Source organism: Zingiber officinale, chromosome 8A (genome assembly GCF_018446385.1).
Source record: "Zingiber officinale cultivar Zhangliang chromosome 8A, Zo_v1.1, whole genome shotgun sequence".
Classification (NCBI taxonomy): domain Eukaryota; kingdom Viridiplantae; phylum Streptophyta; class Magnoliopsida; order Zingiberales; family Zingiberaceae; genus Zingiber; species Zingiber officinale.
The window spans coordinates 35580504-35598530 of NC_056000.1; the positions used below are offsets into that span (position 1 = coordinate 35580504).

The following is an 18027-nucleotide window of genomic DNA, read 5'->3' on the forward strand; positions in this document are numbered from 1 at the left end:
TGACTCCTTTCATTAAAAGACATGGAAGAGAGACTCATAAATCAAAAGGAAAACAAAAAAAACAAATTAAATCAAAGAAGAAAAAGAAGAAGAAACTTAAGCATTCCTTGTTCATCAAGTTGAATGCATTCATTAATTGTGGATGGTTTCCAAAAGAGAGTGAAACCAGAGCTTCATTTTCTCTGCCATACAACTTTGTTGGCTCCTCTCTGCTCATTATCATTCAGTGCTGCCTCTTCATCAAAAGAAACAAAAACTTAAATGTATAATAACTCATTGTTAAACTTTCCGGATTCTCATTATGTGACATAACTTTACACAACTATCAAAATATTCAAAGTTGTGTCAGTTTCAAAAATTTTTATATCTCAATTTAGACCGTGAAATCTATGTATGAAGGCATAATTACATTTAGGATTCATACATAGTTACATTTAGGAAAATCCTATGAGTGTAATTGTTCTAGTTTGAAGTGTTTTTGAGGTGCCTAAGACCATCAACAAATTTTTGCTCAAAATTAGAATGATGGCTGGCTCTATAATGTTATTTTAAAATTTAATTTTGGCATGGTCTGAATCAGCGGAATCTTAGGAGCCCTTTGATGGTATTAATAAATATGACAGACTTATGCCCTTTAATGAGTTTGTCTTAAATTATCTTAAGATCAGGAAAATGTCAAAAACTCATATCTTTCCATCTAAGTTGTGGAATCTAATCTAAAGCGACATTGTTACACTCAAAATGCCCTCAGAAGTATAAGGTCATGAGTGAGTTGAAAAAATTTCTAGGGGCAACTATATGTTTTGATAAATATGAAACAATTTTTTGTATGTATTATGAAAATTTAACTTTCGCGGTTCAGTAACTTGCTGTAAAATCAAATCAAAATAACCCTATGGAGGCCCCATTCTTCATCTTCCCTAACCCCCTCTCGTCAGTCAGTCACATGCGCAACGTATCTCATGTATGGGAAGCAGCAGCCTCTACCTCACTGGTTGCAGAAATTAATGACTCCTTTCATCTAAAAGACATGGAAGAGAGACTCATAAATCAAAAGGAACAAAAAAGAAACAAAAAAAAACAAATTAAATCAAAGAAGAAGAAGAAACTTAAGTATTCCTTGTTCATCAAGTTGAATGCATTCATTAATTGTGGATGGTTTCCAAAAGAGAGTGAAACCAGAGTTTCAGTTTCTCTGCCATGCAACTTTGTTGGTTCCTCCCTGCGTTCATTATCATTCAGTGCCGCCTCTTCATCAAAAGAAACAAAAACTTAATTATGTATATAATATAATAAAATAGATATGCTGTGGACTGGCCCATGAGGACTTGCATTGTAGACCTGAGAGTCGAGGTGTCCGGATCACTTCTGAATGTCCCGACTCATTCAAATCCGTAGCTCAGGCACATATGTATATATAAAGCATACAATTGCGATAATCTACACATCCATTGTGGGCCCCCATACGAGGAGGCGCCTGATCCGAGGTGCCTCATCGGTGAGGAGCACCCATAGTCAACGACTCCACTACGGACATCCACAACGTAACAATATTAATGTCTGAGGTATTAACGTCAACATGAACACTTTTTTTGATACTGTATTATTAACTGTTCAAATATTTGAATGTGTTAATACTACATATTCCAAAAAAAAAAAAAAGAGTATTAATGCATTTGCACGTTAAAAGTATTACGGATGCTCTAAGGGGCACGGGCACGGAAAGAATTGCTCCACTTAAATATTTTGATATGAAATAAAAAGTATTAATAAAGTTATATTTTAAATAAATTTTATTAATCTATTATTTATAACTATTATTATAGTACTTTTTAAAAATTTTACATATAAATTATAATTAATAAAATATCCTTTGAACACTTTATTAATCTATAATCAAATATTCAAGTCAACAAAACATAGAGGTTGATAATTTCCATTATATATATATTAAATTAAAAAAATTAATACTAAAAAAAATTTAGTGTTTCTGCATTTGGCATCTAATAATTTTTTTATTATTTTTTTAATTTCGAGATTAAGATAATTAAATTTATTAGTTATGAGTTGAATTATAATGTTTAAGTTTTAAAAAATTATATATATATATATATATATATATATATATATATATATATATATATATATATATATATATATATTTTGTATTAAAAAAATTGGAATTGAAATAGTAGGCCGACACGCGCGCCAAATCTTGTTTTCTACGGTGAAAAGACTGGACTTGCTATTGGACGTCGAGATGCGCGCCAAATCTTTTATCCAGGGTGAAAAGACTGGACTGGTTTTTGTACTCGAGATGCGCGCCGAATCTTACACCGATGCAACCTCGTACACTGAGACTACACGTGGGTCTTTTTAGGTTTCAGGTTACATATATCTACTGTAGTTTTTTTTAAAAAATAAAAAAAAGTTACTGTATTATTTACCTCTCTAGTAACTTTAAATGTGTTAAAGGAAATGCATGATTTATTATATACACTAATACACCAGTATTATTGTGTCAAATTTATAATTTGTAATGGAATTATGTCAAAATATTTTTTTTAATGATACATGTATATGGTTTAGTTATATAGGGGATAGTGACAAATGATAATTTTTTGGTAATATTTAATTATTAAAAAGCAGTGTCAAAATAATAACTTCATCACATATTATATCTTTCTGTTCGAGTGTATAATCATTAGTTAAGTTAATTTTGACACAATTTTAATATAATATAATATTTTATTTTTATATATTCTTGTAAATCTATAAATATCTAATAAAGACTATTAATTTGAATTAAACTTAGTTTAATAATATTTAATTAAAATTATATAGTCAAGTCAAAATGCCCTTATTACTTTCAAATTAAATATTAATCAAGCGAAACATTTGTGATTTTTAGAAGATTAAGACTTATTTGATTCCTAAAAGTAGTTATGAGTCGACTAACAAGGACAATGCTAAAGTCAACACTAGGAACAATTTTAGAGAGTAGAGGTCATAATTTCATTTGAACCCAATAGAGGATTAGATATTCGATCCAAATGGAAAAAGATATGGAGGGATTATCATTATCCGATATTCGACTCGAATAGTATATATATAATTTTTTTTCAAAATTCACTAATTATTTTTGTTGATATTAGGAAAAGACTATATAAATATTTAATCTATTTTTTTATTATATATATTTTTTATTATAATATTAATTATAATATATTTTTGTTGAGTAATAATAGTTGAATGGAAAGAATAAAATTATTAATATAGAAGATATCTGATCCTTTAATAAGTATGAGAATGAATATCCTATATCCAATGGATATAAAGACGGAGGATATGAGATTCAATTCGAACCCGACACATTGTATCTATATTAGAGGGGCATTCATACAAACTATTGAAGTACAATAAATTAATGTTCTTGCTTCACACTTCAACAATACAAGAACTCGATCCATTTAATTATCTCCATTTTTTCAAGATTTAATCCATACTAAACTTATTCTCTCCATCAATCCTCACTCCTTGTTCTCGTCAAGGTTTGGCTCCATATGAATGCTAGGGAAGTGTGCCCACTGCAACACAATAAATTAGTGAAATAAGAAAAATATATAATTTCCATATCCATCAAATACGATTTACATGAATATTTCTTCACTTGTTGAGGCCAATTTAAAGGGAAAATTCTAACAAAACTATCAAAGTGAAAAAGAAATCCATTCATTCATTATGGAGGATGATAAATGCATCACACTCGAGAAAAGGAATCACATATATAATCTACCTGAAACGATTCGTGCTTGCGGTTAATGAGTATCTTACAAATAGACAAGAATATGAGTTGTTTTGTAATTAGTTTATTGATGCGAACTGAAACAAAACAAGGGTACACTTAATCCTAAAACTAGTGGCCAAATCTTTCATCTTTGAGTTTAGTTAGTATACACAAAGCATGTAAAATTTACGATATAATCAAGAAGTTTATGAATATAAAGGAGTGAACTTAATTCTACTATTGGAAGTTTAATTGGATCAATATTCATGGATATCAAATTAGACTTTAGCATAAACATGCCTAAGTGCAGAGAGAGAAAAAAAATCATTCATTTTACTCACTAGATCATTTATCCTTTTTTACAAAATATGCCCTTACTTTTAATAATGTAAAAAAGAAAATCCTTCTATTTTATAACTACTCAATACCTAGAATTTTAAAGCAAATAGACAATTAGTATGTAATTTCTTGGGCAAATGCCTTTAGGACATTATTAATATTATTATTATTTGTTATAGTTATTAAAAGTTTAAAAATAAATAAATATTTTTTTATAATAACTATCATATGTACTTACATTTTTTGCTGCTGAACTGAAAGCTTCCTTGTGGCTAATCCTTGGATTGTTTGCCTTTATCCTTTGAATTTCTTCCCTGAAGAAAGCAAGAAATCTCAAAGAATCATCAGATTTAATATTTAATGATGTTTGATATGGCAACAAAAAAGTTATGGGCAAATAAATTCTTTTGGATTTTTGTTTTTTTTTTGTATAGAAAAATCTCAATTTGGCAGCGTAGTTAATTACCTGATAAATCTGTTATATGCAGAAGGAACCCGTTGTCTCTTTTCAGGAGGAGCTGTTTCACAAAAAAATTAACAACAATAATTAATATACATAATAAACAATTTACATTTAGTTTTTTTTTTTTTGCAAAGAATTTATAATCATTTATTGAATCTAAGAATCTTGACAATAGATTTATTTTTTTCCTAATTCAATAAATTTTCATTAAAATTTTTATTATATTGATGTACAATTTTTCTGTCATTAATTGCTAATATTTTTATAATATTATCGCGATCTTACAAGTATCGCGATAATCGTGATCAATTTCAACAAACTATTTAATTTTGACTACTACATATGAGTATCGCGATCTTACGACGAATAAGTTTAGTTTGTCCTTGATCATGCCGCATCTGATTGCACTCTGATGATGATGAGCCACACTCCATCCAATTTCCTTGAGGTTCAACGCCATAGGCCTGTAGTTTAATTTTCACTCCACCAAATGAATATGAATATGCAATATGATGGTAGATGCAACCAATTTTTCGAGTAAACTATCGCGAACCTTAGCACATATTTTCCCCTTTAAATCATTCCTAAACGTTACCAAGGTGTTACATACACATTAAAGCTATCAACTAAGCTACCATATCGACATATATCGAAAAAACTCCCCTAAAGTAACTATACATATGCATGCACAACAAGAAAGACTAAAAACTCTTCATAGAAATGAAACTAAACCTGGAGATCATGCAGAGGTAGAGTTTGCTGCAATGACTCCAAATGCACAGAAAGCAAATATGAGCAGTGGCCACACCTCACTGTTACAGTGTTGAAAACTAGCCTATTGCTTGGCACACTAACCTGGAAATTAATCAAGCAAAATATATCAATTATTATTTTTTTTAAAATTAAAGTAAAATATTAATCACTTCAAAATCTACAAGTCCATCTAAAGTACTAAAACAAACTTTATATAATAATTAAGTTAGTCTTTCTTCCTTGAACTTTAGTAATAGCTCAAAGTTTTGACATACTACTTTCAGGTCTACTAGCTTAAGCTTGAAGTCGGAGAACTATAAGAGATGGATTATTGTTCATATGCATATGCAAAGTAGGGCACAAATTAAACATCTTAAACTTAATGTTTCTTTAGCTTCCATGAAGCATTGAACTGTCGTATGACAAACCTAATTAAAGATCTTGAGAAAAGAAAATGTCAACGCCTTTGTTGAGTAGAAGAATGAAAAGAGAGACTTGTCTCTTTGTTGATCTATCTCCTTGTCAAGATCAGAAACTCATTAAATAAGAAGGGATGAAAAGACAGTGAGGAGATTGCAGTAGCCTGAAAAAGACAGTGAGTAGATTACTAGGCTCTAACTCAAAGATGAGACAAGGAACCCTAAAAAAAGGCTGCAGCTTTAGTTCCATCAATTGCAGTATTCTAACCAGTTCGACCATCTTTTCTTAAATTTCTATACCCTTCTGGCTTCTTGTTAAAGAATTATAAATTCATTCCAGAAATGAAAGAACTTGTGCTTTTGAAGAAAGATTATAGGTTTGCTGAAGGGCATAGATCTTGTCAACCAAAGTAGGTAGCTGAATTCTAGGGTTTAGATTCATATTATATAGAATATATGATAGATATTTAACAATCTTTGGGAGCTACCAATTACAGTTTTTTGAAGTACGTTTTTTATTATTATTTCTCAAAATATGTATACAAACTAAATTTAACTGAAAATGGAAAATAAAAAAAAAGATTTCATATATCTTCTTGGCCAAAAGCCTAGCTCATTCAGTGCTAAAAAACTGAAAAAAAAAAATAAATCAAAGCTCCTATAGTACGTGTACATGACATTCATGTCTACAAAAATAAGATCATCCATAGATTTTTATGTCAGATCACCAATATTATAGTTTTTGTTCTAAAATATATATTATAAAAAGGAAGATCCTTGACCAAAATCAAATGAAATAAATATTTCTACACTATAACTAAAGCAGATAGGATACCGTTGAAATCGCTAGCTTCTAAAAGAATAATATAAATTAGTCATCAATATATAGTTTAATGTATTTTCTGAAAAGAATCAAATAGAACCAACTTCATCAGAAAAGTATACTTCTGACCTCTTTCTTATGATCTATATGATGTGTTAATGAAATATAAATGTATGCATATTCTACCACGAGAAAAGTGTTGCAGAAGTTGCAATGCACATAGCAAATGTGCTCCACGGCAACGAGTTGGGCAGCCAACGACATTTCTAATCACCTGGATCTCTGAATTAGGTTGCATAAGGAGGAAGATAAAGAGGAGAAGTGAGTCAATTGTGAAGAAGAAGAGGAAGGCAAGGAGGGGGATAAGTAAAATGATGAGTTTATAAATAGGAGAAGAGAGGGTTTGCTTTCTTGATCTTAAATTTGTTTTGGTTGCATTGGTGGACAACAAACACAAAGGAAGGTGTGAGTGGGGACTAACTCATTACTTTGTCTCATGGAGTGTGAAGAAGCTAAGCCGCATGATCACCTAAAGGGGGATTCCTGCGGGTGAAGAGAGAAGAGAGGTAGATTTTTAGATGGTGGTGATGATGATGAGTGTATCTAGGGTTAAATGAATGAGTGGGTAGGAATCCATTTGGTGTCTTTCTTTGAGGAAATTTCACTTTTGTCCAAAGAGTTTTGGAACATTTTTCTCATTGCACCAAGAATTTAAGAATGTTAGGCTCCTATATATAGTTTTGAATATCATTTCATTTTCCCTCCTGTTTTTCCTGTTACAATTATATCTCTGCAGGCTATTTCTTTTATTAAAATTAAGCTAAACTACAGGGTTTTGGCTTAATTTCAGCAGTGTTTAGTAAATCTTAGTTCCATCTTACTTTGGAATATTCAAACTTAAATATTTCAATTTAGTTTTGAGTTTTACTACTTGATCAATTGATAAACTGAGCCAAGCCAACTCCTAATTATCTCCTATCATAAAGTCAAGAGCTTGACCAACGATAACTCTAAATGTTTTTCAATATTCCAAGCCATGTGTTCACGAAAAGGGATAAAACCCTCCCAAGCTTGGTGGGGTGGTAAGAGGTAGGGTGCATTCCCAATCAACCAAGGCAATTGAACTACTGGTGAAGTTGGAGCGTCACATTAGGAGCCATCATGCTTCCTAGATTTATTTGATGAGTAGAATATGAGATCAGACCGTCTACTTCAGGATTAGTTGGGTTGTAACATCTGGATACCTAATATAAAAAAAATGAAAAGGGATAAAACGAAATGGATTTCAAAATTGTATAGGTTAAAAGTACAGTTTTCTAAACTCCAAGAAGGTAAAGTGAAATTGCTGAATTTTCTCTCTTACCTGTCTCATTGAAGAGTCTATTGAGGTGAGAGGGAAGAGGTTTTAAATGTGGATGCAGAGTGAAAGAGAACGAGAAAGGTTCCACTTTTGGATGAATCAAGTACTTGCAAGTAAACACAACGACAGATAACTTAGATGCTGTTGGTCGGTACTTGTGCAAAAAATTAGATTTAAGTATACTGTTGGAGTAAAGAGGTGATATCGTTCATTACAGGTAGTTCAATATCATCGGTCTCACGGTAAAATACAGACAGATAAATTATGAGATAAATTACGAGAGGTATTTTTACCCTAGCAATGCAGCCCTTTGCATGGGGAGGTCAGGTATCCAATGAGACATTTTGTATCCGTTGAAAATTGACCCCAAGACCTATTAGAGCAAGCACCTATACAGATACTACCCTTAGCCCGTAGGGACAATTTAAGTATACACGGTAGACCTATGACAGCTAGAAATTTGGATTAGATGACAGGTACTATTCCAAAATGTATGAAAAAAGGGAGTAATAACAGAGCTGATACATACAATTTTGATGAATGACAAAGATTCAAATTACAGGAAATGAGCATGTTTGCTATTCATTGATATCTACTTCGTTTGGTCGAATTAAAAAGATAGCTGATGAGAAACTACTATTAGAGCATAAAAAACACAAGAAGAGGTGATGACTTACTAGCTTCACTTTCTGCATATGGCTGCTTGAGTTTCTGGGCCATTCTATCTTGAGCTTTTTCCATCGATCTCCTTCAACTTTGCCTACAAGCAAGCAATTGGAAATCAATGGGGTTCTTGGCCGGTGATTGCTGTTTATTTTCAGATATTCGAGGCAAGCTTGATGATGATCATGAAAAAGAAGTGGTAATGAATCATACTGTACCTGATATAGAAACCTCCATTCAAATGCTACTTTCTCCTGCTTCGTCCTCTTGATCACGGTATTTGCACTCTCCACTTTCCACGGGTCATCTGTAACAGGACTAAGATCTCTTCCTTAATTCCACAGTAATCTAAGAAGTAAGAATGAACACCAGAAGGCAAAATGCACAACTTACTTTTGTCGAGTTTTGAAAATGAATCAACGGCTCCTACGAATTTGGGTCCCCCGGAAGGTTCAACCCCCCAAGAGCAAAATGCGTATGAGAAAATCAACCCTGCATAAATCGGAAGCGCGAACAGGGGCGAGTATTGATCAGGAACAAGTCAAGCAATCACGAAGAGAATTAGAGAACCGTGTGGCGATCTGTTCATTGATCCGTGGAAGATCGAAGGTGAATACGAAGAGATTACGTGATTGGGAGAAAGATAGAAAAATAAGCGCGAACAGGGGCGAGTATTGGATATTGGATATTTAACCTTGACGATCGAATCGGAAGGCAGAAGCGAAGACGGCGGAGTTCTACGGAGCGGCAAACCCAAATCTCATGTAAATTTTGCAAACCGCTCCTGCTAAGTTTTGTAATTTCCCTAAGCTTTCAAAGAATATTTTTAAGATGAAAAATAAAATTTAAAACTATTTTGATATATATTTTCAAAAATTAAGGTTTTTTTAAGATAACAAAAATAAAAATATAAAAGTGCTTTTTTTCATTTTTACCTTAGAACTATTATAATTTTTTAAAAGTGACAAAATTGTTGGTTCTAGAAGTTTACATAAATTTGTTAAAATTTGGTATCTATTTAAGAATTACCTCCTTTTAAATACTGCAAGTCGGAAGACTTGCGGCCCAAGCAACGCAGCCGCGCGAAGTGAGCGATAGGGAGAGATGGGGTGGAAGTGGGTGGACGACGAGGCTTCGGGCCGGGGCTTCGGCGATCTCGCGAGCCCTAACCTGAACCCTAGCGAGGAGGGGTTCTCGACGCGGAGGGTGGTCCGATCGAGCTGCAGGACGGAGGAGGTGGAGCCTGGCAGGTTCGTGCGCAAATGTGAGACGACAGAGCAGCTGCTGAGGGATTGCGTTGGCAGGTATGCCACCGTCTATGAATATTTTCGCCTGGTTTGGCGTGCATATGTTTCAATACCGTGCAGCTGGGTTAATCGAGATTAAGTTAGGTTTCTTATATGTGTTTGACGCCTAATTCTACCTTGCTGTGAGCGATCGTGAAATTATACTTGTGGATTCTTGTTGTGTTACCGTTTGTACGATCTCATTGTTTGAAGTGGAATAAGGTGAATTAGAAGGTATATGGTTGCCGGGGATAGTTAGCTCATACCAATGGATATATTAGATGTGTGTCGTCGGTCGTCCTGTCTGCTACAGCATCTCTTGCTGTCTGATTGATCTTCGGTCTTGTAGATCGCCTGGAGAAATGTTTCCCAACTCCGCCCCATTTTAGTCTTGCCCAGATCCTATGGAGCTATATATATACAGTGAATCTATGTGATTAAACATCTTTCTTATAATTTTCAACCAGGGAATATTTTCCTTATTCATTTTCTCCAACTTTTTTCTTGTAGCTCATTTCCTTTCGCATAGGAAATTGGCCCTAAATGTTATGATGGTTATATAAGTTGGGACATTGTCAAGTTAACAATCTGATTTTTACCATTTATACCTTTTTCATTTGTTCAGATCATTGTTCCACTACATTATTTCATCCGCCATTTGTGATGTACATACTATCCTGATGATTGGTCGTTAACATTTCCCTTTCTTAGTAGTGTGTTTTCAAGGCCTATTTTTTTATGCGAGTGCATATATTTGTCACAAAGAAAAATGCTTTCAGCTAATATTTCTATATTTATTGTTTCAACCTGTGGTTGCTTAAATATCTCTTACTGGCTCTTGTTCCTAGTTTGTATGGCGGTGTTAGTTTAGAAACTCTGATAATTCCAATTAACCTCATTTGACTAGTCCTGGTGGGAATCGAATCATGAGTGTCTGGGTAACAACCTAGATGTCCTACCGCGGCACCATAGCCCGGGGATGGCAGTGGTGTTAGTTTAGAGGCCATTATACTGGTGGTAATTCTTTAAATGTATTGATTGCTTTGATCAAAATTTAGTGAAGCATAACACAAGCAGCGAGAGGTAAGATTATAGCATACTGCAGATGTGCTGTATGGTGATATGTTGATGGATATAAGTCAACATTAAGGAATCGTGTTTGGAAGTCTATATTCATAAAAATCAAGTTAGACAATTATTAAGAGAATAATGGAAACAAAAAAGTCCACAAAAGTAGTTCACATATGTCAACCACTGTTCTTATGTCAGTATATGATTCTTGTTTTGAATTGGGTGAGATCTTGGCTGATTCATAGAGATTTCACCCTGGTTCCAACTGAAGAACTCTGATTTGTTTTTTTTTTTAATTGTAAGCAATACCACTTTTCCATTCGGTCCGTGTTGAAAATATTTTATGTTTCACTGTTGTTTTGTTTGCGAACTTTACATTGATAGGTTTTTGTCATCAGGCCTCCACAGGTAGTTGAATCAAACACTGAGCATACTGAAGTCGATGTCACTGAAGAAATGAACAAGGGACTCATTCCTTTTGACTCCCCTTCCCCAGAGCCCTTCACTTTTCCGGGGTTTCAACGTGATATTGAGGGCATCGAAAGAACGTTATTTGGAGGATTCAGGAATTTCATGGAGGCCGCTGAGGAGATGATGTCCAATGAGTTATTCCCATCAATGAGAGATCCTTTTCAGCATTGGAGGGAATCAACGACATTTGGTTGCCCTGGGCCATCTGATAAGCAACTGAAGAAAGACCATCCGTCCCAACCAAGTGAATCAGGTACCTCTGACTATATAGGGCAGATGAGCGATGTATAAACAATAACACTTCTGCTTTGCTCTAGAGTGAGTGCTATTCTATGGCAACATAAGTTCTGACAAATAAACAAATGTCACACTTGATGATTGTGCTAGATAGTACCCTTTGTCTGAAGCACTTTTCCATGCAAACCTTTTATCAGTATATTCTTCGTAATCTAAAGAATACTTTTCATTCAACTCTATCAAGTGGTATCAAAACTACTTGTGAGTAAGCTAGAAAGCAGAGCTGCGGCTCGTAAAGAATAGCAACTGAAAACAAAAAACTGATCTCATCCAAATTGATGGGGTTGTATCAATGACACACACACAGGAAACTGAATAGTTAAGATTACCAAATTAGCTAAAGAAAGCAGCAATAGATGGTGCATCGACATATCATGGTTACTGATACTGAAATGGACCGAGTACATAAACTACCAAAAGGCATCACTACCTTTTCATCTAGTTCTACCTGGACACTTTTGGCTCGGTTGTTAAGCCGAAACCAAAGGGAAACAATGGATCGTAGTTTTTGTCACCCACATTCATAGGCAGTTGGTCGACAGATTTGAACCAGGTGCGCGGAAGCTTCCCCGTGAATCCATAATCTCCAAAGAGTACATCGGTGATGCCTTGCCCTTCTGTCCCGGGAAGCCAAGCAGCGACAAGAGCATCCATAATGGCGACATAAGGCTCGATGACGAGAGGCCTACCAGAGATGATGACAACAACACATTTGGTGGCACCACAGACAGTCTGAATCAGGCCCGGGCCAGGGTCGGGAAGCGTGAGGTTGGTGTTGTCTCCGGCTGTCTCCGCGTAGGGGGGTTCTCCAACCACAACAATGGCATACGAGAAGCCGCTGTCTTTGACAAAATTTTCATCAGGATTCTCAGAATAGATAACTTCAGTCGAAGGATCAACTGCAGATTTCACGGCATCAAGTATCGTTGTTCCTGCACGGTATCATTCCATAACATGACTTGCTTAGTTAAAAGAACTAGCCGTTAACTTGTCAAACTCGACTTTTGCCTAAATTTAGAAAATTTAAAGTCGAGACTACGTACCGACTGTGATGTTTCCGCTTGCTCCTTGCCATTGAATTGTCCATCCACCACACTGGTAGCCCAAGTTATCGGCATGACTTCCCGAAACAAGGATTTTTGCCGCCTTTTTAGGAAGAGGCAACAGAGAATCATTTGGACCTTTTCCATTTTTCAGCAACACGAGCGATTTCCGAACGGCTTCCCTTGCTAAATCCCTGTGTTCCTGTTATTTCAGCAACAAGCGCCACATTCTACCATAAACAACACAGTTATTGCACACAAGGAAACTGAAATTACTCGCAAAACAGCGAACCTGCTTTCCTATCTGATCGACTAAGCTAAGGTCAGCCAGAGGGTTCTCGAATAGGCCACTTGCGAATTTGACCCTTAGGATCCTTCTTACGGCATCGTCAATTCGGCTCATGGGGATGAAGTTGTTGTCTACTAGGAAAGTAAGATCATTGATGAACTCGGTGTAGATGTATGGAACCATCACCTGCCGATAGACAGACACCATTAGTGACAGAGGAGAATATTAGTTTTACGACAAATTTCATGATCCAACGATAGAGAGATTATTACCATATCGATACCAGCATTGATTCCAGCTTGCACAGAGTAAGTGTAGTTTGCACCTGGCGGGCTTGTGATTCTATCGATTCCTTGCCAATCGGAGATTACAAAGCCCTAGTTTGTTGAATTTAAACAATCATCATGAAACTTCTTTTAACGAACATGAACTCTGTAGTAAACAAGTCATGTGAAGTGGAACATACCCTAAACCGAAGAGTATTCTTGAGGAAGCCAGTGACTAGATCAGCATTGGCATGCATCTTCACACCATTCCAGCTTGAGTACGAAACCATAACCGTCGAGACACCTTTGATGATCGAGTTGTAGTAGGCAGGCATATGGATGCTAAGCAGTCCATGACGGTTGATAATCGTGTTGTTCTCGTCTATGCCATCGCGAGTGCCACCGTCACCGACAAAATGCTTTGCACAGGCCACAACTTTCTCCCTGATTGATCAACAGAAATAGACTTCATTTCATTTCTTGGCAGGTAGTGAATGAATTCGATTAGGCCAAACGATTGGTAAGTTGATAGGGAGACTAATGAGGCCTAATGTATCGAATAGGCATTCATTTATCATGAAAACTATCCATTCTCTTGAAATATGTAGCTACTACTCTATTCCTTATCTATTTCATTCGATGAACTAAACACGCGAGAAATATACAAAGGTTCTTACTTTCCAGAAACATAAGGAACACCCTTGCTGTGGTTAGCAGGTATATCACCCTGTAAACCGGGGATTATTTCGGTCATTTGCTGGACGAGATTGTGGTCTTCTCCATAGCTCTCGTAGCACCTACCCCATCTCGGATCTCTGCATACCTTCACAAACTCAAATAGGTGAAACTTCAAGTGTGAATATTTTCGTTAGCGAAGTTGTCGTCGCAACGTCGAGCATATGTAGTAACTTACAGCTACACAAGGGGCAAAAACATACGGTATACCGGTCGCCCTTACTTCTAGAGCCGTTGCTGCGCCAATCCTCTTCACAAGTAGAGGGTCCCTTCAACGAAAGATGTAATTGAATTAGTAAACTCGAATCATCTTTAATGAATCATCAAAGTGTTTTTAGAAGAGAGTATCATCGTTTACAACATTAGGGAACTAAATTCGACAATTCCTCGATGAACTTATTCAACTCTTATGATTTGAAGAAACTAAATGATAGTTGCGTTAGTAATGCTAGAGCAAACTATGAAATACCACAAGGGAACTAGAAGAGTTGAATGAATTAGTTGGAGGGACAACCCATTGCAATATTTGGGACTTGGGTGATATTGCGGGAAAACAAAATATGAATTTCGTCTTACCGGGTTGCTCCGAGGCCAATATTATGAGGGAATATAGTGGCTTTATAGACATTATTGTGCCCATGAACAGCATCGATCCCATATATGAGAGGAATCCCCAATCTTGTCGCGAGGGATCCCTTTTGAAAACCGTTAACCATATTCACCCAATCTTCAGGACTAGCTTGAGGGCCTGGCACACTCCCTCCACCACCCAGCACACTACCTGTATAGATTCATCATCCAACAAATAAATTTAAAAAAAAAATTCCCCCAAAAATATAACAATAATGATACAGATATCTTACCAATGAAGTAGTCTTGCATGACTTGAGCTGATGCAACTCCACGCTCAATCTGTGTCATTTGACCAATCTTTTCGGGTAAGGTCATTCGCCTCATCAGGTCCTTGATTCGAACACTTATCGGTTGTTCAGGATCCTTGTACTTCATGTACCGTGCTTCTCCATTCGGTGCCCAAAACAGTAAGAGCAGAAGTTGAAGCCATAGTGTTTGATGTCTACTCATCTTCGATTTTGTTTAATGTTCAGATAGTTTGAAAATGGCAAACTAAACCGAATTAAGATATTGGAAGAAGTTGCTCAAAGCATTAATCGTCTAATGATTTGAGATAAACACCAAAGCAGTAATTGCTACTTTCCTCCTCCATAGTAGAATTTGCAGTTCAAAACTTAAAACTTGAAAAAATGCCATTAGAGATACTTGTTTTTGTTAATAATGTAACAAAATAATCTTAATTGTCATAAAATTTTAAACACATTACAAAGTCCCTTTAATTTGTTTGATCTATACCATTTATTTTAACTTCTGAAATACAATATATATTGTCTGATGAAATAGCATGTAGATCGAAGAGGAAGAGAAAAGCATTTGGGTGTATAACTTCACCTAAACGTTATTAACCTAACTTTAGTTCAAAGGAATGATATATATGAAACACTTGTAGGTTTAGAATAGCATATATGCAAAATTGAAAAGATAGATTAAATAAGGAAAAATAAATCTTGAGAAATAAAAGAAGTTGAGCAAACATTCCATCTTGTTATAAGCAAAAGTTCATCTAAAAAGGATTATATTCAACCATAATTTTCTTCTCTTCCCTCATCTCTCCTACACTATCTCATTCTTCCTGTTTGGTAAAGTTCCCCTTTTCTTTCTTTTCCAGGGTTTTTAGCAGCTTTTTCTGTTTGGTAAAGCATCCCTTTTTCTTTGCCTCAAATAGAAAATAAAGACAAAGAAGGAAAGAAGATGAAGCACAGCATATCAAATCCATGTCAATGCAGCAAATGGAAGAAGAGCACTTCAAAGAGGAAGAGGAACATCAAGAAATGGAGAGGTAAAAGCTCAAGTGAGTCGATGCATACCTTGAAATGCGTGGAAGATGGAGAGAACGGGGAGGGGAAGGAGAGCAGACGAGGAATTTATAGAAGAAAAGACAGAGAAAGAGAAATTACATTAGAAAATGAATATGGTTTCCGGGGAGGCAAGTTAAGTTGTGTGCTTGTCCTGGCTTACATGCAGTGGAAGTGGAATTAAAGTATTTATTTTTTTGTAAAGATTTTTTTTGAGAATTCATCAAAATATTAAGAACAGTAATTAGCAAGTCAATCTGGTGAATCATTTTCTAGTGTGGCCCAAATGGTACGAGTGATGATGATGGCGATAACTTTGGTATTATTTATTATTATTATTTTTTTATGAGATGGAAGCAACTTTTGTTTAAGTTGGAACTCAGAACAGAACGTACTGCGCATGCCAACTTATTTAATTTGTTTGCAATTCAAGTAAAGTTGTCTTTTATGTATGAAAAATATGATCCAAGATTTCATGGTACTAAGAAAGGTATTATAATAGGTAAAGTTGTCTTTATGTATCAGTCGGAATCTATCGGTCACCTTAAGAATTAATCGTTCAAATAATCAAATACTTAGATTAATTAAAAAAATATAAAAGTAAGATATTATAATAGATAAAAATTATAAAAAAAACACTCTTGATTATTAAAATCATTAAAAAAACCTTTTTAAATAAAGCTAAAAGCACATATTATTATATTTTCATAAAGAATATATTTTGTTCTGACGTTATTATAGCATCCAATAATAATTGATATAATATTATTATATCAAGTTAATCATCATTATGATAATTTTATTATAAATTTATCATGTCAAAATGATTCTAATTAAATTTAAATAATTGTAATTAAGTTGATAAAGAATTTTTTTTATATATAAATGATCTTGTCGGGAATCTAAGTCAGAGGGACCATCGGATGAGGTGGATGGAATATTGATCAAATCGTGACGTCCCGAAAGGGGGTATGCTGAGATGACTTTTATGTTGACGAAGTCGTCAGAAGCCCTATGGTCAACGCTATCTGCAGCTAGCGATCGGATCACTCTGATCCCTGATACCCCGATATTCGAGGCAGATCCAACGAATATAAAATAACAAACTAGGACATAAAATAATGAAATGCGTATAGAATATGAACGAAGAACGTACTTGGCCCATGGGACGCCCTTGGGTGGATCGGTGAGCTGGCCAAGATCCTGCTCGAGTTGTCATGACCCGAAATAGTAGATGAACGGGAGCCGGATGTGGAGCTGGGTCTGGTGGCGCAGAGCTAAATGCGACCTGGATCCAGAAGACGACCCACAGGCCGGAACCTAATAGAAACACGTAGACTAGGATATGACATTGGCACGCAGACCGGGATATAATATCGGCACGCGGGTCGAAATGTGACATCGACACACAGGTCGGAACATGGCACACAGGTCGGAACAAGATAACAGCACGTAGGCCAGGACACGACACACAAACTAGATCAGCGCATAGGTTGTCACACAATGCACAAGTCAAATCGGCGCAAAAGTCGAAACACTATCGAAGTGGAACACGATCTGATCGGTGACATATGACAACAGTAAGTACTAGGGGCGGTTGCGCCCGTCAGAAGTGGCACATGGAGATGACTACTACGGCAGTGCTGTGCCGACGATGGCAGATGGCGGACAGAAGGGCTAGCATGGTAACTGGCCGCGGTAATGGCATGGTGCGATCGAGGAAGAAAGGAGGAAAAGGGTGGAGGCTAGCGACGAGAGGCGTGGTCCGACAGCCGACGAAGGTAGCGAGGCGGCTTACTGGGAGCGATGCCAGCGGTCAGAGACTGCTCGCCGAGGGTTGTGGAGCGGATGACGACGTTGGAAGGCGAAGGTAGTCGGTCGCATGCTTAATCAGTGGTGAAGGCTGGCCATGGCGATAGAGAAGAGGTGGAGGGGGTGTGCCCCTTTGTCAGCAGTAGTGTCGGCGTCGCCAGCCATCCTTGTGCGTGAGCGTGAGGCGGTGCCAACGCTGAGGGCGCTAGCATGAGAGGCCAC

General features: G+C 36.0%; 3 protein-coding genes across 4 annotated transcripts; 1 reads left to right on the plus strand and 2 right to left on the minus strand.

The window, feature by feature from the left end:
- Nucleotides 1-3530: 3530 nt before the first annotated feature.
- LOC122011924 (putative axial regulator YABBY 2) lies at nt 3531-5439 on the minus strand. Its single transcript, XM_042568356.1, has 5 exons — nt 5322-5439; nt 4951-5053; nt 4593-4644; nt 4365-4440; nt 3531-3587 (listed from the first exon to the last, which is right to left on the minus strand). Exons 2-5 carry the CDS (start codon nt 5021-5023, stop codon nt 3531-3533), a joined length of 258 nt encoding a protein of 85 aa, XP_042424290.1. The 5' UTR covers nt 5024-5053; nt 5322-5439.
- Nucleotides 5440-9665: 4226 nt separating this feature from the next.
- Nucleotides 9666-11868, plus strand: LOC122008451 (fra a 1-associated protein-like). The gene is made up of 2 exons (XM_042564193.1): nt 9666-9911; nt 11363-11868. Exons 1-2 carry the CDS (start codon nt 9712-9714, stop codon nt 11724-11726), a joined length of 564 nt encoding a protein of 187 aa, XP_042420127.1. The 5' UTR covers nt 9666-9711; the 3' UTR covers nt 11727-11868.
- Nucleotides 11869-11979: 111 nt separating this feature from the next.
- LOC122008450 (beta-glucosidase BoGH3B-like) lies at nt 11980-16162 on the minus strand. 2 transcript variants are annotated; one of them, XM_042564191.1, is made up of 10 exons: nt 16006-16162; nt 14929-15148; nt 14642-14846; nt 14244-14334; nt 14008-14153; nt 13531-13774; nt 13337-13441; nt 13068-13250; nt 12776-12977; nt 11980-12664 (listed from the first exon to the last, which is right to left on the minus strand). In XM_042564191.1, exons 2-10 carry the CDS (start codon nt 15146-15148, stop codon nt 12177-12179), a joined length of 1884 nt encoding a protein of 627 aa, XP_042420125.1. In that variant the 5' UTR covers nt 16006-16162; the 3' UTR covers nt 11980-12176. The 2 variants fall into 2 exon arrangements, with proteins under 2 accessions (XP_042420125.1, XP_042420126.1); XM_042564192.1 differs by having other exon boundaries at nt 14929-15190; nt 16006-16159.
- Nucleotides 16163-18027: the final 1865 nt, after the last annotated feature.